This window comes from Sturnus vulgaris, chromosome 21, assembly GCF_052056855.1.
Source record: "Sturnus vulgaris isolate bStuVul1 chromosome 21, bStuVul1.hap1, whole genome shotgun sequence".
NCBI lineage: Eukaryota > Metazoa > Chordata > Aves > Passeriformes > Sturnidae > Sturnus > Sturnus vulgaris.
In genome coordinates, this window is record NC_142263.1 from 10,110,773 (window position 1) to 10,135,272 (window position 24,500).

Sequence of the window (24,500 nt, forward strand, 5' to 3'; positions counted from 1 at the left end):
CCAGCAGTGTTCTCTCCCTAACCCCACTTCTCCTCCAAAAGTGATGAATTATGGAGCATCCCTTCCATGCTGCTCCCCTGGGAGCTCCGAGAGTGGCACTGAGCAGCTGCACACGGTGGCCCTGGAAGCAGTGTCCCTGTGCCATTCATTCCCTGTGCCCCTCCTGTGCCACTCCCTTTGCCATTAATTCCCTGTGCCATTCCCTCCCTGTGCCATTCATTCCCGGTGCCACTCCCGGTGCTGGCTGGGTGGCAGGAGGTGGCACCCAGCTGTGAAATGCTCTTGTCATGTCCCTTTCTGCTCAGCCCCAGCACGGGCTGCAGATTCTCCTCTGAGATCCCCATGTCCAGCCTGCAATCCTGCTGCCTCCATCCCCATCCTACAGAAAACAGGGAAATCCAGCCCAGACCAGCCCAGCCCAGCCCAGCCCAGCCCCAGCTGCTGGCTTTTGTGACCCTCAGTGAAATCAGCCATGCCAGATGTGCAGCCCCTCTGCCACCCTGGAATTTGCTGATGAGAACTGGATGTTGGGGCTGCTCAGGCTGGCTCAGGTTAAATCCCAAGCCCTGCCAATTTTCTTACCTCATTTTCAGGCCCTGGCAGCAGTTTTGATGGGAAGGAAGGAATGGATGTCTGGCTGCTCCAGCTGCCAGCACACCATAACTCATGGCACGGGCCAGAGATGTGCAGAGGATTTCACCTCCCCCCCGGCTCTCCTGACCACTGGTGGCTCCTCTCTGAGTGTGACCTTTCATCCATCTGAGCTTCCAACCCATCTAATGCCAAACAAAAACCTGGAAACACTCAGCAACCCTCCCCAGGGATATATGGGAAGGTGATCAGGCTGTTCCTGGGAGCACTGGGCATAACCAACATTCCTGTCCTGCTCTTGAATGATGTCCTTTCCCAGTGAGAGAGGAAGGAGGAGGATGTTGCTGGTTCTCACTCCATAGTTCAAGTTAAATCCCAGAAAAAGGTGAAGAATCCATTGGAGAAAAAAGTAGCCCTAATAATATAAATTCAAGCTGTACAACACTAATTCAATTTGCAGGCAAGGTAAATCTTTCACAGAACATTCCTCTCTTTGCTCAGTGCCTCAGGAATTTCCCATTCCCTGACTTTTTTTAAATCCATGGCCCACTTGTCCTTCCCCTGCCACAGCCTCCCTCCAGCCCCCAACCCCCTGCTCCAACACTGCACCAGTACAACCAGTTTGGAGCTGGAGGATCAGCTCCCATCCCTGCAGAAAGCACACAGAGCTCCCTGGAAAGCCTCAGCAGGAATTTATCACTTCCATCCCTCCAGGTTTAACTGCACTCCCCACCTCAGGTCCCTCCAGACCAGCAGTCTGCACAGAGCCGTGCCAAAGTCTGCCAGAGTCAGGGAACGACTGGAGATGAATCAGAACTGGGAGCCAAGTCCCAGCAGTCTTTTTCCAAAAAAGCTCAGAATTTCGGGAAAAGACCCCAGGAGTTGGCAGCACACCAAGCCTGGCTTTGCCAAACCTGAGCCCGAGTCTGTCTCTGCCAGGAAAGGCCAGCACAGCAGGGCAAAGGGCTAACAACAACTTTTGGACAAAACCCTTTTAAAAGTGATGGATTCCTTTTCCCCCTTTTAAAAGTTATGGATTCCTTTCCCCCCTTTTCTTTATGGAATGAGATCATTCCTACAGTGGATCTCCTCTCCCTGCCAGGTTTTGCAGCCTCTTCTCTGCTGGACACCCTCGGCAGGTGACAGCCCTGCCCTGCCCTGGTGACAATTGTGCCTCTCCCAGGGACATCTCCCAGGGGCGGGAGAGCTTCACTGCCCCATCTCCCCGGGCTCTGCTTTCCAGTCTCCCCAAGAATTCCAGCATCTCCCTGGCCCCCCTGGATCCCTGCAGCCCTCAGACTCTGCTCTGGCAGCATTTCAGTATTTCCACCCTGCCACAACCCCGACACAAGGCTGGATCTGCCCCCCAGCTTCCCCCACGCTCCTGGCAGCAGGAAGGTCTCCCCTCCTGCCCTGCCGAGGACATTTTAAAGGAATTGTTCATTGTGCTCAGCTCTGAGCTCTGCAGCAGCTGAAATTCCTCCCTGGCTCCAGCATCCCGATCCTGCATTTCCCTCTCCCCACTAATGCGAGTTCTGTTGCTTTTATTCCCTCAGTAATTGTTTGATGAGCTCTCCCAGCAGGACTTGGCTGGGAAACATTCCACCCCTCAAAACTTCTCCCCGCAGAGCAATCAACACCTCATTAGAGCAGCTCCCAGCACAGCAGATCCCGCCCGGGACTGGGCAGCTCTGCTGGGTGGGAATCCCGCTCCTCTCCCAGCAAGTGTCACCGGCCAGGGGCTGCCCGGGACAGAGGGAAAGGTTCACAGAGCCTGGCAAAGATTATCTGTGCAGGGTGGGGGTTCTTGGGATGTCTGGGCCGGGCCAGGAGCTGGACTGGAGGATCCTGGGGGTTCTTTCCAACCCAGGATATTCCATGATGGTGATGGCATCAAAGGAATTGCTTCCATCACCTTCAGCCTGGCTCAGCTTCTGACATCTGACTTTGGTTTGTTTTTCACCTGTGGAATGTCCCCCTCCAGGCTGGGACAGCCCCTCTCCACTCATATCAGGGGAGACTCAGCTCCCCATGAGGGGCAGCTCCCATTTCTGCTCTGTGTGACAGAGACAGGACCCAGGGGGCAGCTGGAGCTGTGCCAGGGGAGTTTAGGTTCTGTTTTAGGGAAAGGTTCTTCCCCAGAGGATGCTGGGCACTTCCCAGGCTCCCCAGGGAATGGGCACGGCCCCGAGGCTGCCAGAGCTCCAGGAGCTGCCAGGGATGCCCAGGGTGGGATTGTTGGGATTTGTGAACTTTGTGAGAGCTGCTCTGTCTTCACCTAGCTGTATCCCACAGGGGATGATCCATCCCCTCCCATGGATTGCCTGATCCCCAGGATTACCCACAGCAGCTTCACATCTGCCCTCGCTCTTTCCTTTTGTGTGGGGAAAGCAAAGTTCCCCAGCTCCCCCTCCACCCTTCCCATGGTGACCAGGAATTGCTGGATCTGGATCCAAGCACTGGGAAAGCCCCTGTGAAGCCCCAGGACAGAGCAGACCCCGGGGAGGACTCACCATCCATGTCCAGGCGCTGCATGATGATGGCCAGCTCCACCTCACTGGGCATGTAGCCCAGGGAGCGCATGGCCATGCCCAGCTCCTGCTTGGAGATGAAGCCATTCCCATCCCGGTCCAGCACTCGGAAAGCCTCACGGATCTCTGGAGGGAAGGGAGAAAGGAGATGTCTTAGGCTGCAATACAGGATGTGACAGCAGTTTGTATTCTGTCCCCATGTGTTAACCCAGCTGGGGCAGTGATCCTGATCTCTGTGCAGATATCCTCTGCTAATGGGCCATGTGTTAACCCAGCTGGGGCAGTCTTCTTTATCTTTCCACAGCCCATCCTCCCTCCAGGAGATCTCTCCTGTTCATGGCCATGCAGTCCCAGGGCAGGGCTGATCAAATTCCATCATCCCATTGGGAGATGCTCCAGCCAGGGAGAGGAGCCAAACATTTCCTACCCAGATCAAAGGTGAGATTTGGAACAGCAGAGCAGCCTTTTCCCACTGGATCCCAGAGGAAAACCAGAGCCTTGCACATCATCCCTGGAGCTTTGGAGGAAAACTGCACCTTGTGCAGGAGCCCTGCTCCAGCAGAACCACATCTGTCACTGCAGGAGGATGCAGCCACCATGGAATGGCACTGCACCAACCCTGACTGACTGACAGGGGCAGCTTGGATTCTGACTCTGGCAGTGTTTTGGGTTTGTTCTCTGTAATACTGGATTTCTATTTTAATTTTCCTAGTAAAGAACTGTTATTCCTATTCCCATATCTTTGCCTGAGAGCCCCTTAACTTCAAAATTATAATAATTTGGAGGGAGGGGGTTTACATTTTCCATTTCAAGAGAGGCTCCTGCCTTTCTTGGCAGACGCCTGTCTTTCAAACCAAGACAAAAGGAGCTGCTATGGTGGAGGACTCTGTGGATACTGAGCACAGAAGCAGCAGCTGTTTCCTTTTCCAACATTAATTGTGAATATTTGATCATCCTGGGGCAGGATGATCAGGATACATTCATGCACATCCACAAACCTCTGTGCAGTCCCACAGTTCCTGTGCACACAGGATATCCCGGGATCAGAGACACAGAACCCTTAGGAAAGCTGGAAAAACCCTCTGAGATTGAGTCCAACCACTAAACCCAGTACAGCCAAGGCCAGCACTGCCCCATGTCCCTAGCTGCTACATCCCCAGGGCTGCTAACCCCTCCAGGGACTCCACCTGTGCCACCCTTTCAGTGAAGAAATAATTCCCACTATCCAACCTGAACCTCTGCTGGCACAACTTGAGGCTGTTTCCTCTGATCTTGTTGCTGTCACCCTGGTGATTTCTGTCTCTAGATCCTTCTCACAGCTTTTCCCTAATTTATAACATTTTTACAGCACTAAACAGCCTCAGATCAATAAAAATACTGATGGAACATAAGGAAACACTTCCATCAGTCATCCTCAGGCTGGCTCAGCTCCTGATATCTGACTTTGGTTTGTTTTTTAACTTTTAACTGCTCCAGCTCATGGCAGCCCCTCTCCACTTGTGTGGGGGAGACACTGAGGGGCAGCTCTGATCTCTGCTCTGTGTGACAGGGACAGGACCCAGGGGACAGCTGGAGCTGGGCCAGGGCAGGCTCAGGCTGGATTTTAGGGAAAGGTTCTTCCCCCAGAGGGTGCTGGCACTGCCCAGGCTCCCCAGGGAATGGGCACGGCCCCGAGGCTGCCAGAGCTGCAGGAGCTGCCAGGGATGCCCAGGGTGGGATTGTTGGGGTGTCTGTGCAGGGCTGGGAGCTGGGCTGGGTGATCCCTGGGGGTCCCTTCCAGCTCAGGATATTCCATGATTCCATGATCCTCAATGTCTCTGCTCACAGACCTCTCAACTCCCAGCCCCAAACTCCCCAGATCTGCCTGCTGCAAATGCCAGAGAAATTTTAACCTGCCAGCAGCTGGGAGCCTGTTCCACTTGAAAGGTTGGAGGTGAGGAGGGAAAAAGGTGCCAATCCCTCAGTTTTGGTGAAGCAGTCTCTGTGCTTGGAGAGGGAATCAGGGGATGCTCCATCATCTCCCTCTGGGAATGGGGATGCAGGAAACACCCCAGGGCCCCCTACACCGCTCAGACGAGTTTCACCTTCATTTAAAGCATTTCACTGGAGAAGCAGGAGGGAACTCAGCAGGTTTTTTTGGGAAAATAAACCCAGACTAATTAAAAATTTCTTCATTCTCCATCAGGAATTGGAGGATGGAAAATGTTTGGCCTGCCTGGAGTAGTTCAGGCTTTAAGGAAAATATTCCCAGTCCTCCATAGGCTGCCAGAGTCACACCCCTCCTGTCCCCAGGAGTCAGGGGCCACCAGACCCTGCAGAGGGGCCACAGGAACCCTTTGGATGTTCCTGGGAGAAAGGCAGGAGCATCAGAGGCCCCAAGGAATGGTTCTGGTGGTCTTTGCTAACCTTTATTTAAAGCTTTACAATTCAATATCTGCTTCTAAAGCATTTTACCCAGGTTCAGCCACTCCCCTGCCCCCACCAGACTGCTCCTGTTCCCAAGGGCAGGAATGGTAATTCCAGCCTGGGTAATTCCCTGGTCACTGCCCAGGCTGCTGCTGACCCCCAGCTGTGCTTATCTCCACGAGATGGGATCAGTTTTAATCCAGCCCGAGAGCCCAGTGATGCAGAGAGGGAAGGGCCCATCCATTCCTTCCAGGGAATATTGGGGTCACATCTCCAATCTCTGTGCTCTGGGCTCGGGTTTGCATCAGCTGTGAATTCCTGAAGTTCAATTCTCTTTGTGTCCCTGCCTGGCCGGGCTGCCGGGAGGGAAAGGTGGGGAGGCTGCTCAAAACATCAGCTCATAATTCCAGGAGCCTTTGGAGCAGGAACGAATCCCTGAATCCGATCAGACTCTGCCAGCTGCAGGGAAATCTCCTTTCATGTGCGGTCCTGAGAGCTCAGTGCAGTAAATATTGCACCCAAATCAAGTGATGGGAAAACAAACTCCTGACAGCTGAAGGCAGAAGAGTGTGAGTCATTGCAGGGAGCCAGGAGAGGATTTTAGGAAGTCAAACGTGAATCTGGAAAAGTTTACACGCGAGTGAGACTGATCCAAATGCCAGGGGAAAATGCCAGGGATAAGGCACAGCTGTCCAGAGCTGTCCAGGCTCTGCTGTGGAATATCCACCCAGCAGCTCCAGCTGAGGGCCCTGTGCAGGCACACCCATCCCAAAAGCTGCTTTAACAGCGCTCAACCTTTGAGCCTTGAGCAGAGCAGAACACCCCACCCCCTTCCCCATTTGGGCCTTTCTGCTCCTCTCAAAGACCTGAACTTTTGGCCAAGCCTGGCACATCCTTCCCAAATCCACTCCCATCACCAAACGGAGCCTTTTCCCCTCCCCACTCTATAAATACCACTTGTGCAGAGGTAGATGTGAGCTATTTATAGGCTGAACACACTGTACAGGGAGCAGTGTGACCTCAGGCAGTGCCTCCTCTTTATCTTGCCATGGAGCAGCTCCTCCTCATCCCCTTCTCTTCCCCGGGGTTATTCCCAGGCTCCTGCAGGTGCTGCCCATCCTGAGCACCCTCCCTGAAGCCAGGCCTGCTCCCAAACCCCACCCCAGGGCGCTGTGGCCCCTGCCTGCCCCTCACCTTCCTCTCCAGCTGTTACATTTCATTACCCAAAGCTAAAAATACAGCGGCACTTTCCCCCGATGACTCTCCCCACCAAGTCACCATGGCAACAGATGCTCCTGGCTCAGAGCTGCGAGGGGATGTGGTCCATGGAGTCAATCTCTCCACAGACACTGCCAGGGCTTCAGAGAAGCTTTGGGATGTTTCCCATTCCAGCGTCTCCACAGGGATACTTTGCCCTGATCCAAAAAAGCAGAGCCCTGTTCTGTCTTTAAGGATCACAGGGGAGGGTGTTGAGGTTCTGCTGCCCCAGGAGCTGCCCTCTCCTCTCCCCATGCCCAGCCTGGATGGCAGCAGGGAAAACCAAGCACGTGGATTTCCCCTCCCTGAGGGGTCAGAAATCCCAGTATTTATTCCTCTTTCCCGAAGTAGTGTCTTCATTTACTCCCAAATGTGGGCAGCTGACACAGAACTGTATTAGAGGATAAGGGCAAAAAGAAGAGATCCCAGGAAAAATCAGAGAACAGGAAGTTCATCCTGCCCCATGGAATCCCAGAGTCCTGGAGTGATTTGGGTTGGAAGGGACCAAGGCTCATCTTGTTCCAGTATCCCAGGCTGCTCCAAGCCCCATCCAACCCTGGCCACCCAATTATCCTGATTAACAGCTTTGTTAATGACCTCAAAGAGGCAGCGGCTGCAACATGAATTAAATTCCCAAATGATCTAAGGCTGGGAAGAATTGGAAGGGTGAAAGTCCAGCAAGGAGAAAGGAACAGTCAGGGTTTGGGGGCAGAAGGGGCTGAGGCAGCAGGAGCAGAGCCTAAAAGGTTTCCCAGGAAAGTTTATCCTGAGTTTCTCCCTGCGTGTGGAGATTTCTGTTCCACAGGAGCCCAGAGCACAGCACTCCCTTCCCAGAGTTGTTTGAGTATTCCAGAGCTGTGTAGGGACAGGGGGAAGATGTGTTCACCTTTAATTCATTCCCTCTGTGTCCTCCCATTGAACAGCTGTACTTTACAGCTTCTCGATTACCATCCAATCACCCCCCGCCTCCTCCGGGAGAAGGAGGGAAGAACCCGGGAAAAGGAGAATTTTCATTGCCTTTCTGAAGGGCACAAACAGCGCTGCCACAGCCGGCCCGGTCCGGCCCGGCGAGTGCTGAACTCCCCCAAATCCCCAAAATCCATCCTCATCACCCCTGCTCCTGCTTCTGCTCCAGCCCCATTTCCCAAAATCCATCCTCATCACCCCTGCTCCTGCTCCAGCCTCGCTCCCCAAAATCCATCCTCATCACCCCTGCTCCTGCTTCTGCTCCAGCCCCATTTCCCAAAATCCATCCTCATCACCCCTGCTCCTGCTCCAGCCCCACTCCCCAAAATCCACCCCCATCACCCCTGCTCCTGCTCCAGCTCTCTCTCTGCTCCTGCCCGACCTTCCCGCTCCTCTCGTCTCCCTGGTCAGGTTTATTTCCAGTGATTTCCCTCGGCAGCCATCGTAATTCTGTTGTGTCTCTTGGAGGAGGAGGAACAATGATTCCCTGGAGAATTTATTCCATCACATCCCCTGGCGCTGTAAATCCCACCCTAAAAGTGTAATTAATTGCCCCGCAGCCCGAGCGCTCAGCGATGCCCGCTCGGCGCTGTCATTAGTGAGGTAAGAGCCGAGAGAACAGCGCCCCAAACCCCCCACTCATCCCAGTCCTTAATTGCACCTTTGGGCCCCCAAGTACGAAGGGAACGATCGGAAAGCTGCAAACAGCTCGTCCTTGAGTGAACCGGGGAGTGAGGCTTGGAACTACTACGGCTTAAAAAAATGGAAATTTCCAGCCCTCCATCTGCTATTTTCACTCTTGTTTTTTTGGGTGGGTTTTTTTTCCTTGCCGTAAATTGCAACGAAGTGTCAAAATAACCCCGGTTTTATCTGATGGCAACGCCCCCCCAACGTATTCCAATGGGAAATGTCAAAATATTTCCCTTGGTTATTGGGATGTCAGCGAAGCAGTTCAGCACCCCCGGATGGAGCTCTCAGTGGGGCCGTGTCCCCTGAGCTCTGCAGCCTCGGGCTCCTCTGTCAGCATCCCCCAAAGCAGGCAGGAAATGGGGAATAAGCAGCAGGATTTACAGGGCTGCGGTGCTCCGGCAGCTCGGAGAGACACGGGCATGGCAAGGGCACAAACAACCCAGTGTTCCTCAGCCTGGAACAGCCAGAAAAGCTCCCAGAGCTCAGGGCTGGCTCTGCTTTTCCCCAGAGGGCTGGTTTGACACGGAATTTGGCAGATTTTTATTTCTCTCTCCCTTCCTCGGGAAAAAAAATTATTTCTGGCAAAGACTTTTTTGGTGCTTCTGCTCCCCAACACATTGAACATTTCCAGGTAACCTTTGGGAACCCCCATTCCTATGGAAATGCAGGACAGAACAAGAGCTACTGCTCCCAGATTCACCCTCAAAGGGAAGATTTTAAGGATTGGGAATCCTTGAGGGCAGGCTGGGGGAGCAGCAGCACTGAGATCCTGCAGGTGTCAGAAGGATTTGGCAAAACGGCAGCTTCCACTTTTCCCTATGAATTTCCGTGCCATGGAAATCCCTGCTGGGGACAAGCAGGGCTCCCCCTCGGCACCAGAGGGAGGGTGGGCAGGGCTGGAGGGGCTGTGCTGTGACCCCACCCCTAAATCAGGAGGAAGAATCATTTTCTCAGTGCCCAGGAAAGGGCCAGGCTGGGCTCAGGGATGAGCTTGGAATGAAGAAGAGAGGAGGGAATTGGAGAGGAGCAAATGCCAGGAGACAGGAGGGCAGGACTCAGCTCATGGAATCCCAGAATGGTTTGGGTTGGAAGGGACCTTAAATCCCACCCAGTGCCACCCCTGCCATGGCAGGGACACCTCCCACTGTCCCAGGCTGCTCCAAGCCCCAGTGTCCAGCCTGGCCTTGGGCACTGCCAGGGATCCAGGGGCAGCCACAGCTGCTCTGGGTACCCTGTGCCAGGGCCTGCCCACCCTCACAGGGACGGGCTTTGATTGCCACCTGTGAGGGGACAGGAAGAGGGAAGGGACACTCCAGGGACAGGGAAAAGCCATTTCAGCTGAGGAGCACCACTGTAGGAACAAATGTGCATGAGGGAATTTAGCCTCAGTGAGAAGGAAGCTCCAGAGTGAGGAGTGACTGCAGCTCTGGGAAATGGGGCTCTGTCTGTTCTGGGCAGCTTTGGTGCCCAAGTCACCCCCAGCAGCCTCAGCCTCCAGGGACCTCTTCCAGCCTGCTGAGAATGTTTTTATCCCAAATATTTCAGTCTTGATATCTTTTAATAAATATTTCCATGCACATTTCAGCAGCTGGCATAAACACACAGGGGTTCCATGGTAATTCCTACAGGTTATTTCATGTTCTTACAGTTGATTTCATGTTAATTCCCACAGTAGATTTCATGTTTATTCTTGCAGGTGATTCTATGGTCATTTTCAGAGGTGATTCCATGTTAATTCTTACAGATAATTTCCTGTTCTTACAGGTGAGTCCATGTAAATTCCTACAGATGATTCCATGTTAATTCCAACAGATGATTCCATGTGAATTCCTACATGAGGGTTCATGTTCTGAGCTTCATCATCTGTCAGTCACTGCTTGAAACCTTTCCTCAGATCCCTGCCCTCCCCTCCTCTGCATCCCTGGCTCTGTGGATCTCCACCAGGAGACTCCTGAGGGTTTTTTGGGCACCCATGCCCAGCCCTGGAATTATAAACAGCAGCACCAGGAACCTGGGGGGCTGCCCAAGCCAATGGCCCAGCTCTGCTCCCTGGATAAAAATCAGCTTTTTGTGCCACATCCACTGCAAATCCCCGTGACCCTGCAGGGATGGGTGTGGGGACAGCACCTCACACCCATTCCAGAGGGGTTTTGGTCCCTGGCACAAACTGTAGGACCCTGAGGAACGTTGGCTGAGGTTACACCACAGACACCCTTCCTTAAATTTGTCCAACACAAAACCTCTGTGAGAAAGGAGAGGGGCTCCAAACACCCAGACAAATCCAGGGAATTCCACAGCACTGGCACAGGCTCCTCCTGGGCTTCCCTGCCATGGATTATTGACCATGGAAATGCCCTGGGAGCAGCCCCGGAGATCCTGCCCAACTCTGCTCCCCAGGGTGGGGCTGCTCCTGAGGTGGGTTGCCACAACCAGGAATTCTGTGAGGCTTCCTGCAAGTTCGGTAACCCAGGATGTACAAATTCAGGGAAAAAAGTGTTACCAGCCTTGATGGAAAAGGAAAAAGAAGAAGAAAATGAGACAGAAAAAAGAAAATAGAAAGCTTTAGAAAAAGAGCTAAAAAGAGAAAGAAGAAAAATAATACAAAGAAGAAAAGGAAGAAAAGATAAAAGGGGAAAAGAGAAAAGAAAGGAAAAGGGGAAAAAGAAAAGAAGCAGAAGCAGTAACACCCCTCACTGAAAGGCGATCAGCACTACAAGGCAGATAAATTTCAGATTCATGCTACGACTTTTGTTTACAACACCAGAACCTGCTGCTAAAAGGCTGAATGAGAAGGGAATAAATTCCCATGTTTTCCAAAGAAAGCTCCATCTCCCTTTCACAGCTCTCTCTATCAGCAAACAACCTTCTCCTCCCTCCTCCTTCCACAGAGCAGCATCCAGCAAAGAGCTTCCCTCCCCAGCCTCCCCTGCTCCAGCTCCTGCTCATCCCACACATCCTGCACATCCCTGCACATCCCTGCACATCCCTGACCATCCCTGATCATCCCTGATAATCCCTGACCATCCCTGATCATCCCTGATAATCCCTGCACATCCCTGACCATCCCTGATCATCCCTGCACATCCCTGACCATCCCTCATCATCCCTGCACATCCCTGACCATCCCTGATCATCCCTGCACATCCCTGACCATCCCTGAACATTCCTGATCATCCCTGATCATCTCTCACATTCCTGATCATCCCTGACCATCCCTGCACATCCCTGATCATCTGTGATCATCCCTGAACATCCCTGCACATCTCTGCACGTCCCTGATTATCCCTGCACATCCCTGATCATCCCTGAACATCCCTGATCATCCCTCACATCCCTGACCATCCCTGATCATCACTGCACATCCCTGATCATCCCTGACCATCTCTGAACATCCTTGACCATCCCTGATCATCCCTGAACATTCCTGATCATCCCTGATCATCCCTGAACATTCCTGATCATCTCTCACATTCCTGATCATCCCTGATCATCCTTGCACATCTCTGATCATCTGTGATCATCCTGAACATCCCTGCACATCCCTGATCATCTCTGAACATCCCTGATCATCCCTGATCATCTCTGATCATCCAGCGCATCCCTCCCATCCCTCCCATCCCTCCCATCCCCGCTATCCCAGCAGCCCCACGGGAATGTTTCCTGTGTTTGATGGATGGAATTTGCATCCTGCCCCAGTTTCCTACTGCAATGAGCTCTGCAGGTATCCCACCAGAACCATCCAGTCTGTGCCCAGCAGGAAGGAGAGCCTGTCCCTTCATGTGCAGCTCCTTCCTGGGCTCCCCAGAGTCGTAACTGGGCTTTGAGCACTCTCTGGGGGAAAATTCCTGCCCAGTATTCTTGTGCCATTTGGAATGATGTCCTTGGAACAGCCCATAGGGATCATTTGTTACAACCAAACCCTGAGACCTGACTCTGACAAAGGTGATGAGTTGTGATCCTCCTCCCCATCCTGAACTCACCCTCCAGCAGGACAGGCAGTGCAGGTTTCCCTGGAGTTCCACTGCTCTCACAATCCCTCTGCCTTTAATTAACTTCCCATTAAGCCCAGGTTAGTAAGGCCTTACTCAGAACCAGAGAGGAACCTCAGACCCTGCTGAGTCTGCTCAGGACTTAGGAATTGAGCCTACAGTGAAAAATTCCTTCTTATTCCCCCAATTCCTCCAGGAGGGATGGGAGCAGTGCCTCCAGCATCCCTCTCATCCCTTTCCTCTCAGCAGATTTCATAGAATCCCAGAATGGGTTGGGTTGGAAGGGACCTCAAAGCCCATCCAGTGCCACCCCTGCCATGGGCAGGGACACCTTCCACTGTCCAGCCTGGCCTGGGGCACTGCCAGGGATCCAGGGGCAGCCACTCTGTGTCCCTTGCATTAATTCCCACTCCTTGTTTCTCCAATATCGCATCCAAGGTGAGTAACTGCCCCTGGGAAGGACCACAGCCTGCTTCTGATGTCATGCTTTTCATCCAAAATTCCCTGTTCCTGTGCATTTTCTGCTCCCCAGCTCCCAAAATCTTTTCTATCCTGGAAGATTCTATAAAAGCCTGAGTGATTCTAACACAGAAATGCTCCCCTGAGAGCACAGCTGGTGATGAGCAAACAAATCCCACTCCGCACATCCTCCATTGTCTGTCTCCTCACTGCTGGGAGCTCAGGAAAGGAGCCACAGTCCTGGCTCCAGAGGAGGAAAGAGGCAGCACCAGCTCTGTTTGAAGGGAAACTTTCTGGGAAGGACTCGGCAGTGCCAGAATTCCCCTCCCGCTTCAAGCCTCAGACACAAACTCTGCTCTTTGTGCACAGAATCCCAAACTTGAATGCAGAATTAAACTCAGATTTTTTGCCCTTGCTGTGGGACAATTTTTCCCATTGTTTTCCCTTTCCCTAACTTTGGCACCTCCTCATCTTCTGGGGCTGCCAATCCCTGCGGTCTCCAAACCCCACCCAGCATTTTCACCTTCCAAGGGATCTTTGCACATCCCCAAATCCCTGAGGAACTGGAACAGCCCAGCGGGTGAGGGGCTGTAACCTCAGCACCTGAACCTGCAGCCCCAAGGCTCCTTAATGTCCCTGGAAATTCCCAAACTCAGGATTGCCATCAGGAGCTGTCCCAGAGCAGACGGATGTGGGAGCAATCCTGGCTGCAGCAGAGGGATGGGCTGGGAAGTGCCCAGAGCTGCAGAGAGAAATCACAATTCCACATTCTGTTGGATTTTGGGCAGCCTGGCTGCCTCTTCCTCAGCCTCTTGGCAGCTGGGATGGGGCAAAAAGAGTTAATTCCAAATATTCAGGCCAAAAGAAAGGTGAGAAAAACTCAGAGAAAGAAGAAGAAAATGAGAAAGAAAGAAAGAAGGAAAATATGTAAAAGGAAAAAAGAAAAGAAAAACAAAAGAAAGAGAAGGAGAAAAAGGTTAAAAAAAATAAAAAAATAAAATTCAAAGAAGAAGAAAATGCGAGAGAAAGAAAGAAGGAAAAGATGTAAAAGGAAAAAAGAAAAGAAAAACAAAAGAAAGAGAAGGAGAAAAAGGTTTAAAAAAAATTTAAAAATTATAATTCAAAGAAGAAGAAAATGAGAGAGAAAGAAAGAAGGAAAGGAGGTAAAAGGAAAAAAAAAAGAAAAAAAACAAAAGAAAGGGAAGGAGAAAAAGGTAAAAAAAGGAAAAAATAATAAAAAATTAAAAATTCAAAGAAGAAGAAAATGAGAAAGAAAGAAGGAAAAGAGGTAAAAGGAAAAAGAAGAAAAAACAAAAGAAAGAGAAGGAGAAAAAGGTAAAAAAAGAGAAAAGAATGAAAAATTAAAAAGAAAAAAGGAATGTGAAAGGAAAAGTAAAACAAAAACAAGAAGGAGAAAAGATAAAGGAAAAGGGATATGAAAGGAAAAGGAACAGGGAAAAGGAATAGGGAAAAGAAAGAAAAAGGAAAAATAAAGAGAAAGAAAAAAAGGAAAAGAAAAAGAAAAAGAAAAAGAAAAAGAAAAAAAAAGAAAAAGAAAAAGAAAAAGAAAAAGAAAAAGAAAAAGAAAAAGAAAAAGAAAAAGAAAAAGAAAAAGAAAAATGAAAAGGAGAAAAGGTGAAAAGGAAAAGGAAAAGGAAAAGGAAGAGGAAAAGGAAAAGGAAAAGGAAAAGGAAAAGGAAAAGGAAAAGGAAAAGGAAAAGGAAAAGGAAAAGGAAAAGGAAAAGGAAAAGGAGCTTTTGGGAAGCCTGGCTGCCTCCTCCTCAGTGTCCTGACAACAGGGATCAAGCCACAATGGAGCAGAAGGGTTAATTCCAAATATTCCAGCCAAAAGAAAGGTGAGGAAAATTGGGAACTAATCCACTCCTTGCTTTGCTTTCCTTGCTGTGGCTTTGCAGTGGAACAGAACCAAAGCTCATCCATCATTCCTGTTGGGAATGGTTTCCAGAAAAGGCTTCACCTCACTGAAGTCCCAGTATTTCATGCCCCCATTATTTAATATTTTAAACACTGAAATGATCAATTCCAAAGGAAATACTGCAGCATTCCCAAAATGAATCCCTCCCGTTATTTCTGGCTGAAAGGGCCACTGTCAACAGAGAATGGAATCAAATCTGCAGTTTGTTGATGGAAAAGGTTTCCATGGAAGAATTCCAATCAGCTTGGTAAAGTCTAAAGCAATTTTGGGAAAGCTTTTCCCAAAGCACCACTGGAGTGTTTCCCTTAAGGGACAGGGAGCCCCAGAAAGCCCCTCAGCAACACTTCAGTCCCTCTGGAGAACTGCCATAGCTCCAGCAGCTTTGTCAGCAATTCCCAAGTATTTCCCTGTGCAGAGAGCAGCAAACTCATTGCAGATCCCTCCAAAAATCGGAATTTTGCCCTGGAGCTGCACTGTGAGTGCTCATTCGCTCCGGCTGAAGGTCTGTCCATAACACCGGGAGTGATGCTGGCACTGATGGAAGAGGGGGATGGAATTCCAGTGGATTTGATCTCCAGGCAGGTCCTGGCACGTGGGACAGGTCCTGTTCTGTATTTGCTGTCCCCAGCCTGCTGTCCCTGGCTGTCATACCCAGAGAATCCCAGAATGAATAAGGCTGAAAAAGGTCTCAGCCACACTGACCACAGGGAGCTCTGCCTGCTCCAGCTGCCCAGAACCCTCCTCCAGCAGCTGGAATGTGCCCTGGGCAGGGCTGGTGTGCTGCAGGGCCAGGGTGACACTGCCACCAACCCCTGGCCCAAATCCAGCCCCAAATCTCAGCAGAGCTCCCTCAGCCCGTGCTCTGCTGGAGAGGGGTGTGCCTGCAACTGGGAGGAACAGGGAAGGGATTATTAAATAAATTATTATCTAGCAATAATTATTGCAAACGAACCTCCAAAAGTCTCATGTGCAGCCACGAGCCCTCTCCACTGGGATGTGATTGCTAAAGGTCACCCAGTCCTGGGGCTTTCCTGAGCCCAGTCTGATTTCCAACCAAAGAAATCAGGGAGAGGAGTTGGAAAGGCAGTGTCAAACATCCACCTCTGGAAATGTAAAGGGATAATTGGAAATGTAAGGAGATAATTGGAAGCTGCTCAGTGATGGGAACAAATTTAATCTCGTGATTTGGGGACTTCATTCCTGAAGGAGACTCAGTGGAACCTGATAGATCCCAGGGATATGGAGAGACCTGCAAGGACCTTCCCAATTCTGCAAATCCAGAGGGAGTTTCTACATCCAAAGTACCTAATAGCAGGTGTGGGACAGCTTTCCTGGGTTTCTTTTCCCTCTGTTTACCTTTTGCAGAAAACAGAAGAAATTGTTGTACTACAAAACTTGAATCCTCCAAATGTTCCAGGACAGTGATTGAAATATTTGCATTTCTCTCCTGTTTGGTTGCTTGAATTAAACTGTAGTTTCTGTACATCAAAGGCCCATAAGAGTAAAGCCTTCCTGAGAATAAATCTCTGTTCTCTCTCTGTGTGCTGTGTACCTGAAAGCAGTCCTTGAGAATTCCATTGGAAAAATGTGTTGGAAGCAAGCACAGATAATCCAGCTTGAAAGGGATTGCTTTCCTTGCATGCTTTAATGACATTTAAAATAATGCTGAAGATTTCTCATTTCTTTTTATTTCCTACCTTTTGGTAACATATTTTTCTTTTTTTCACTCTTTTTTTTTTTTTGTTCTATCCCAAAAGCAGGAGCTTGGCAGCTCTTCCTCTGGTGGAATGAAAACAAACATTGCTGGAATGAGGAAGAGAAATTATATTTGGGCTCTTTGCTGGTGCTGACTGCTTGGACTGGGACACCAAAAATCAGCCTCATTATTTTACTCCCTGCAGATGATCAGATCATTCTGGGTGAGACAGCAGCTGGCAGAATCCCCTTCGGGTGCTTCTCCAAAGTTTAACAGTCTCTGAAGCCACTGTGGAGCAGATGAATTTTAAATCCTCCCCAGGTTACAGTCCCAGATCCTGGAGCAGCCCCCAAAGCCCCTCTGTGTGCATCAAATATCAGGGCAGGGGAACCTCAATGTTTCTGGCTCTGGTTCAAGATGACCCCAGCAGGTGCCCAGGTGGCCAAAAGCATCGTGGGCTGTATGAAAAACAGTGACAGCCAGGACAAGGACTGTCCCCTTTGTCCCCTGTGCTGGCCCTGCTGAGGTCCTTGAGGGCTGTGTCCAGTCCTGGGCCCCTCAAGATGAGACAGCCCTGGAGGGGCTGGAGCGTGTCCAGGGAAGGGAACAGAGCTGGGAAGGGTCTGGAGCCCCAGGAGAGGCTGAGGGAGCTGGGAAGGGGCTCAGCCTGGAGAAAAGGAGGCTCAGGGGGGCCCTTGTGGCTCTGCACAACTCCCTGACAGGAGGGGACAGCCGGGGGGATTTGGGATCTGTTCCCAGGGAACAGGGACAGGAGGAGAGGGAACGGCCTCAGGCTGGGCCAGGGGAGGCTCAGCTCTGAATCCTCAGCACAGCAGGGACAGGGAGCTCCTGGAGCGGGGCCAGCACAGGCTGTGAGGATGAGGAGGGCCTGGAGCATCTCGGTGCCCAGGAAAGGCTGAGGGAGCTGGGGCTGTTCAGGCTGGAGAGGAGCCCCAGCTGAGAGGGACCCTCAGCCCTGGGTGTCCCTGTGTGCAGGGAGGGCCAGAGCAGGGCCCAGGCTCTGCTCCAGGGCCCAGCAGTGGCACCAGAGGAACGGGCAGGGACTGAGCCCAGCAATTGCCCCTGCACAGGAGGCAGAACTTCTGCCCTGGGCAGTGCCCAACCTGAACAGGCTGCCCAGGGAGGGGCTGGAGTGTCCCTCAGCGGGGATATTCCAGAGCCACATGGACACAATCCTGTGCCCTGTGCTCTGGGATGGCCCTGCCTGAGCAGGGAGGTGGCACCAGTGACCCTCTGTGCCCCCTTCCAGCCTGACCCAGCCTGGGATTCTGGGATACTCAGGAGAAACAAGAACTACATCAGGATTCCCCTGTCAGTGTGTCACAGACTCTGGGATGGAGATAAGGCCACCAAGAGTGAGTGGCAGGGAGTGCTCAGAGCACAGCACAAAGGCTGCTCCTCCTTCCAGCACCTGGGGTGGAAACCAACAGGGGTCATCCCAGTAAAACCAGCGGTGGATTCCATCACATCTCCTGTTTCCCATGTGCTGCTTCCCATCCAGATGGAAGCCCTGAACACCAGAGCTGCCTTCAGAGCCTGTTTTGTGCTTGAGAAGGAGGCAGCAAAGCTGCCAGCACAGTCAGGCTCTTCAGAGGGCTGGTTTAATTAACTAGTGTGATATCAAAGCTGAAGGACTCCTGACATACAATTACAGGGCTTTGTCTGAGCTGCAAAAAGCTGTGTAACCCTTGCCTTTATCATCATCTCACTCCTGTTCACTCAATACCTCCAAAATACATCCCATGGTCACATTTCAGTGGCCACTTCTGTATCTGCTGGTCCTGGGAACAAATGAACATTTCTAAAAATATCAACAAATCTCAGAACCTGAGCATACAACAGAGGCTGCAAATGCATTTCAGAGCTGACATTAACATTCCAGTGTGCTGCTCTGAACTCTAGGGAAGTCCACCTTAAGCTCTGCTTTGGAGGAGATAATTTATGCTGAGCCATCCATCTCTGTCTGGGAGGCAGAGCCACACCTGAGCTGGGGACAGCCTTTCCCAGTGTGTGAGGTGACAAAGGCAGCCACGACTTATCTGTGTGACTTCAGGCACTGGCCAGCAGAAAATCCCTAGGAAAGGTGTGCCAGGATACAGGTGATGGCTGCAAAATCCTGCAGCAGGTGTTTGAGCCTCTTCCAGCTCACCCTCCCAACAGATGCACTCCTGGAGTGCCTTTTCTCCGTGGGTTCCACCATTGCCTCCTCTCCTGCCCCACCACGCAGTGAGATCCTCATTCCCCCAGGGACCTGGGGCCATCTCGTCCCACAGCCTAGCTTTGAATCATTCCTGATTTATTCCCTTTCTCTCACACCAGTCTCGTGTTGTGCATTCCATCCCCTTCTCCAATTGTCATTCCTTCTCTGCTGCATCTCGTGCACAGCCTGAATCCCTGCCTGATTCCAAACACAAGAATCCCTGCCTGATTCCCAGCCCGAATCCCTGCCTGATTCCCAGCCCAAATCCCTGCCTGATTCCCCAATCCCTGCCTGATTCCAAACACAAGAATCCCTGCCTGATTCCCAGCCCAAATCCCTGCCTGATTCCCCAATCCCTGCCTGATTCCAAACACAAGAATCCCTGCCCGATTCCCAGCCCAAATCCCTGCCTGATTCCCAGCCTGATTCCCAAATCCCTGCCTGATTTCAAACACAAGAATCCTTGCCTGATTCCCAGCCCCAATCCCTGCCTGATTCCCAGCCCCAATCCCTGCCTGATTTCCCAGTCCCTGCCTGATTCCCCAATCCCTGTCTGATTCCCGGCTGGCATGCAGAGCCTCCTCTGCCGTTCCCGAGGCTCCTCCAGAGCCCAAGGCAGGGATGGTGAGGGTTGATTAAACCCAGGCACGCCTCCCCCTGTCCCTGCTCCCCGCGATTCCGCCTGGGAATCAGCCTGAGGATTGAGCCCGGTGGCGAGGTGGGAATGAAGCCCTGAGCCACACTGGGTGAGCCCGGCAGGGATGGGGAGCTGATTTTTGGGAAAGTGAAGCAGGCTCTGTCCTTTAGTCACTGCCGAGCCCGGGGGTCTCACACAGGAGATGCTGCTCCGCTCAGAGCACAGAGCTGAGCTGCTCCCAATGCACCGCTGGACAGGTCCTGTGTGCTGTAAACACAGAGCTCCTTTCCCTGCAATAAACCTGGCTGAATATCCCAAACAGAAAGGGGGTTATTAATAAATCAGCCCCGAGCACAGGCGTAAGCAGAGCCTCACACTGGATGCAGAGTGATTTATACACAAAGCAAAATAGATCAGTCTCACGTTGCTGGAAAAGGACACCAGATGCCTTTGACGTCACCTAAATTATCTCTATTTTTAAAAGTTACTCTTTCCCATTTGCTGCCAACTCAGAAAGTCCAATTTGCCAAGATAATCTATCGAGTGGGGATGAAGATTTCCAAAGTTGAAGTATCGGTCTCTTAGCAACCGTAGTACTCTTTTGTATTAAACTGAGCCCAGGCGTCTCCTGGAGCCTTTTCTGCACCTAATCAGCGAATTCCCATTAAAGACACAATATTGGAGAAACGTCACTTAGGATCCAGGATACATCTAAACACATCGAGTCCGTGTTCTCTCTGCTCAGAGGGATATTTATAGCAGGGAGACATGTCAGGGAAGGATGTGGCATCTCTTATTCATGCAAGGGACTGGATAAGAAATGAGAATGTAGGAAAAAAATGGTGCAGCAAGAGCTGATAAGAAAAATAACATAAAATCATGGGAAGAACTTCTTCCAGCTGGGTCTCGTTCAAGCTGGTGGCCTTTGGGTGGTGGGAAGGGTTGAGAGAAAAGCTCCCTTTCCTTGCCTGCTCTGCTTCCAGCCCAGTGTTTGGAGCAGTGTGATGCCTCCCTTTCCCCAAGCCTACCAGAGTTCTGGAAAGGGCTTTTGCCTCCCACATCCACAGCTGCTTCTCCCAGCCTGGCACAAAGCTCCGAGTCCTGGGAAGCTTTCCTTGGGTAACACTTGCAGGTGCTCTGCAGAAAGCTGCTGGAGAAGAGGGGACACTGTTCCGGATGGAGAAGGGGTGACACAACCACTTCTGTCCTGTCCCTGTGGAGATCCTGTGTTGCCTGCCCAGTAACTCTGGACTTTTTCTTTCACAAACGTAACAAAAAACTTCGGAACAAAATGGAAGCACAATTCCTGAGTCAGTATTTCAGTACAGAGGGCCTAGAGATAGTTCCCTATCTCCCTAAAGAAGTCTCCTGCTCTCCTTGTAACACTGCAGGCACTGTGACCTGCCATGCCCTGTCCCTCTGTGCCCTGGACCAGCCTGGAGATTTGCCTGGGCTGTCCTCACCCTCCCTGAGCAGCGGGAGCAGGGCCAGGGCTATGAGGGTCAGAACAGGAGCACTTTGGGATTTTAGGCACCATCCACTGCCCAGGATCCCCATGGCTGCCCCCCACAGCCTGCACACGGCTCAGACTGATCCTGGTGGCTGCTGCTGGCTAAGAGTAAGGCAAGGAGACATTTCCTGGTCCTAGAGCCATTGGAATTGGACCTCTGGGCTGACAGGAGAGGGAGCAGCTCTGAGCTGGGCTGTGTCCTTCCTGCTGCCCTGCAGCCACCCCACAGCCCCAGCCCAGGGCAGGGGTGGCCAAAAACACATCCCAGTGCTCACAGGTGTGACTGTCACAGGTGAGCCAGACCTCTAGGTGAACATCCAGGAGCACCACACAGCCTTGGATGAGAGCAGGATCCTGGGAAGCAGCCCTGGAGCACCAGGAACTCCCCTACAGAGCAAACAGCTCTCAGAGCTTTGGGACCTCTCTGTCCCTTATCTCCCAACAGATAAGAATGAAAGGAAATCAATTCCACCTCTCCTCTGCTCCAGCTCCAATCCCATCTCTCTCAGCACTGCTAACCCTATTTCCAGAGTGCTCTCCAAAGCATCCCACGAATAATTCCATTATTGCCTGGGATTGTTGTTTATCATGTGGGGATTGCCCTGCACTCAAGAGCACAGGGAAAAGAGGCCGAGTGCCTTTAGATTTACAAGGCAGAGCAGCTTCCCCCTTTCCACCAGCGGGATTATTTAGGCTGGTTTTGCTTCCTGGCACATGAAAAAAAATGCTGGGGAAATGATCTTGAGCTGAGTGTGCAGCACCTGATCCCAGGGACACTGGGAGCAGTCAGTGTGACAGGGAGCTGTGGCACTGCCATGGACAGGGAGCTGTGGCACTGCCAGGGACACTGCAGTGTTGCAGCAGCAGGGTCACTATAGCCTCAATTCAGATATTCAATATACCAATATATCCCACAATATCCATGCACAGTATGAGCACAGACACTCTAAACCTTCTGGTCTGCCTGGAGTACAAAGTGGAACTGGTCCCAGCTTAAAATTCCATTGAATTTCCCCAGGCAATAATGAAGTTGGTTGATAAAACGACTCTGGAAGTAGTCCTTGCAAATATTAATCAATTTAGATTGATAGGAAATAGAAGCAAGAAACAAACCCACCTGACTGCTCTTGGCAGCTTGGCCATTAAATACATAATTCAATTCCAAGGAAACCCAGCCCTGGTCTGGATTTCCAGCACGAAAGAGGCAACTGCAGGAAAGGAAAGAATCCAGCACCAATCCCTTTCTCACAGAACTGGTGCCTGCTGGGGCTCTTGCAGGGGTGCACAGCTACCCTCCCCTGGGAGGAGGATCCTGGCCCAACAACTGAATTCAGGAGTTTGCTATGAAAACATCACAGGAGAGAGAGAATTGTTTTCCTAAGGAAACAGTGAGAAGGGAGAAAAGTTCCTAAGTCAGTTCAGGGGGAAAACTCAAAGTTTCTGTAACGTTCCCACTCATCTCCATGGAAGCAGCTTCTCCCTGCAAGCAGAAACTGCTGCTGGCTTGTCCCAGGCTGGGGAGCAGCTTCTGCTTCCAGAGGCTCCCATATCCCATATTCCATATCCCATATCCCATATCCCATATCCCATATCCCATATCCCATATCCCATATTCCATATCTCATATTCCATATCCCATATCCCTCTGCAGCTGATCCTGCTGTGCTGGACACAACCTGCCTGTTATCCTGGAGACACTAAAACAAAAACCTGAATTAAAGCCTCCAGAGCGCTCAGGAAAAGCTGCTGGGAGTTCTGCAGGTTGCCAAGAGTTCCAAGGGATTCCACAGTAGCCAAGGAACAATGAGGAGCAGGGAAATCCCAGATGTGCTCCTTCCACAGCTGTATCCTTGTGCCAGCTGCCCGTGGAGAGGGACTGCAGCCCAGCACGGGCACACCAGAGGATCCTGGACACAGAGGATCTGCTCCAGGACCTCCCCAGGCCAGCCACGACATGGGGGAAGGATAAAAACAGCTCCTTGTTCTTCATCTTCATCTGATATTCTCTCCAAGAGTATTTTAGCAACAGCAGAGAAGAGCAAAACAGGAGGAAATCCCAAACAGCTCTGCCAGTTTGATGGAAATAGCCTGAGCTGGAAGGAATACACAAGGATCATCCAAGTCCAACTCCTGGCCCTGCGCAGGACAGCCCCAGGAATCCCAGCAGGAGTTTATTCCTGCAGCACATCAGCTGCTTTCCCTCCTCCATCCCTTCCCATCCACTCCACCCCAGATCCCAAAAGAGACTGGCAGTGCCCTCAAAGGTCACACATTCCCTGTGCCTGGATGAAGCTCACTCAGACAGTGTTCATAGAATCAGGGATCACCCAGTGCCACCCCTGTCCTGGCAGGGACACCTCCCATTGTCCCAGGCTGCTCCAGCCCCAATGTCCAGCCTGGCCTTGGGCACTGCCAGGGATCCAGGGGCAGCCACAGCTGCTCTGGGTACCCTGTGCCAGGGCCTGCCCACCCTCACAGGAACAATTCCTGCCCAATATCCCATCCAGCCCTGTCCTTGGGCACTCTGAAGTCCAGCTGGGTTCATCCCCTCCCAGGGAAGGGCACTGAGGGGACCTGGAATGCTCAGCCTGACCCAGGCACAGCTGCAGCACCAGAGCAGTTCTGGGTCCTGGGTCAGGTAGATCTGATCCTCCCTCAAGAGCCCTTCTTCAAACAGTCCCAAGACCTCCACAAATCTTCCCATTCCCTTTCAGGATCTCATTTACTTCTGTTTATCCCACAGGAAGGAGTCCCATGGGTTACCCATGCCAGCAATGCTGCTCCACTTTCTCCTCTCCTGAACACCTCCTCCAGCTCCATGTGACATTTGCAGCTCTGCTTTGGAGCAGACAGTGAACAACTGCTGTGTTCTCCTTCTCCACACCCCTCTCCCACTCTGGAGCCTGGATTCACCACAGCCTGGGCTGTGCTCAGGCTGGAAGCTTTTGTTGAGTTGTCACAGCTTCTTGTCACCTGTCCCTCCAATGTGGACCCTCCGTGGCCACCAGAAACACTGAGCTGCCATCAAACCCTCACAAGAACCTCAAACCTCTCCCTGTTGCTCAGCCATTGGCAGGAGAAGAAAATAAAGAAGCCTCCAGGCCTCCAAACCAATCCCTGGAACATCTGAGGTGAAAATCCCACACTGCAGACTTCAGCACTGGACACAGGAGTTTCCCCAGCTCACCATGAGCAGGTCCCACAGGCCAGGAGCTGGGTCACATCCCCATGTCCAGCCCTGAGAAGGGACAGCTTTAGTGTCCAGGATCCCCATTCCATAGGAGCCACCATCAGTGTCCAGTGACCTCACCATGTTCATGGGTCCCAGGGAGATGGGAAGGGCTCTGACCTCCCCTCCATGGCCAGCCAAGGCCCAGGGTGGGACATGGGCAACACCTGGAGTCCCAAAGCAGCCCCACAGCCCAGGTCAGGAGCCTCCAGCCCAGCCATTTCCAGTGGAAACCATTCCCACCAGGCTCCATGCAGGTGGAAGCAGCGGCTTGGGCACCCCCAGTGCCTCCCCCTCGGGCACCCCCAGCTCTCAGGTGAGCTGGTGAGCGCTGGACTGACATTCCCTGAATGGCCCCATCCCAGAAACATGGAGAGAAGCC

At 51.8% G+C, this 24,500-nt stretch overlaps 1 protein-coding gene across 3 annotated transcripts in view; it reads right to left on the minus strand.

The window, feature by feature from the left end:
• Positions 1-24,500, minus strand: part of CALN1 (calneuron 1) — a 118,521-nt gene that overhangs the window by 61,997 nt on the left and 32,024 nt on the right. For all 3 annotated transcript variants that reach the window (XM_088176866.1, XM_088176865.1, XM_088176867.1), the window contains exon 3: positions 3,105-3,248. In XM_088176866.1, coding sequence (XP_088032992.1) covers positions 3,105-3,248 — 144 coding nt within the window. The remainder of the gene's footprint in view (positions 1-3,104; positions 3,249-24,500) is intronic.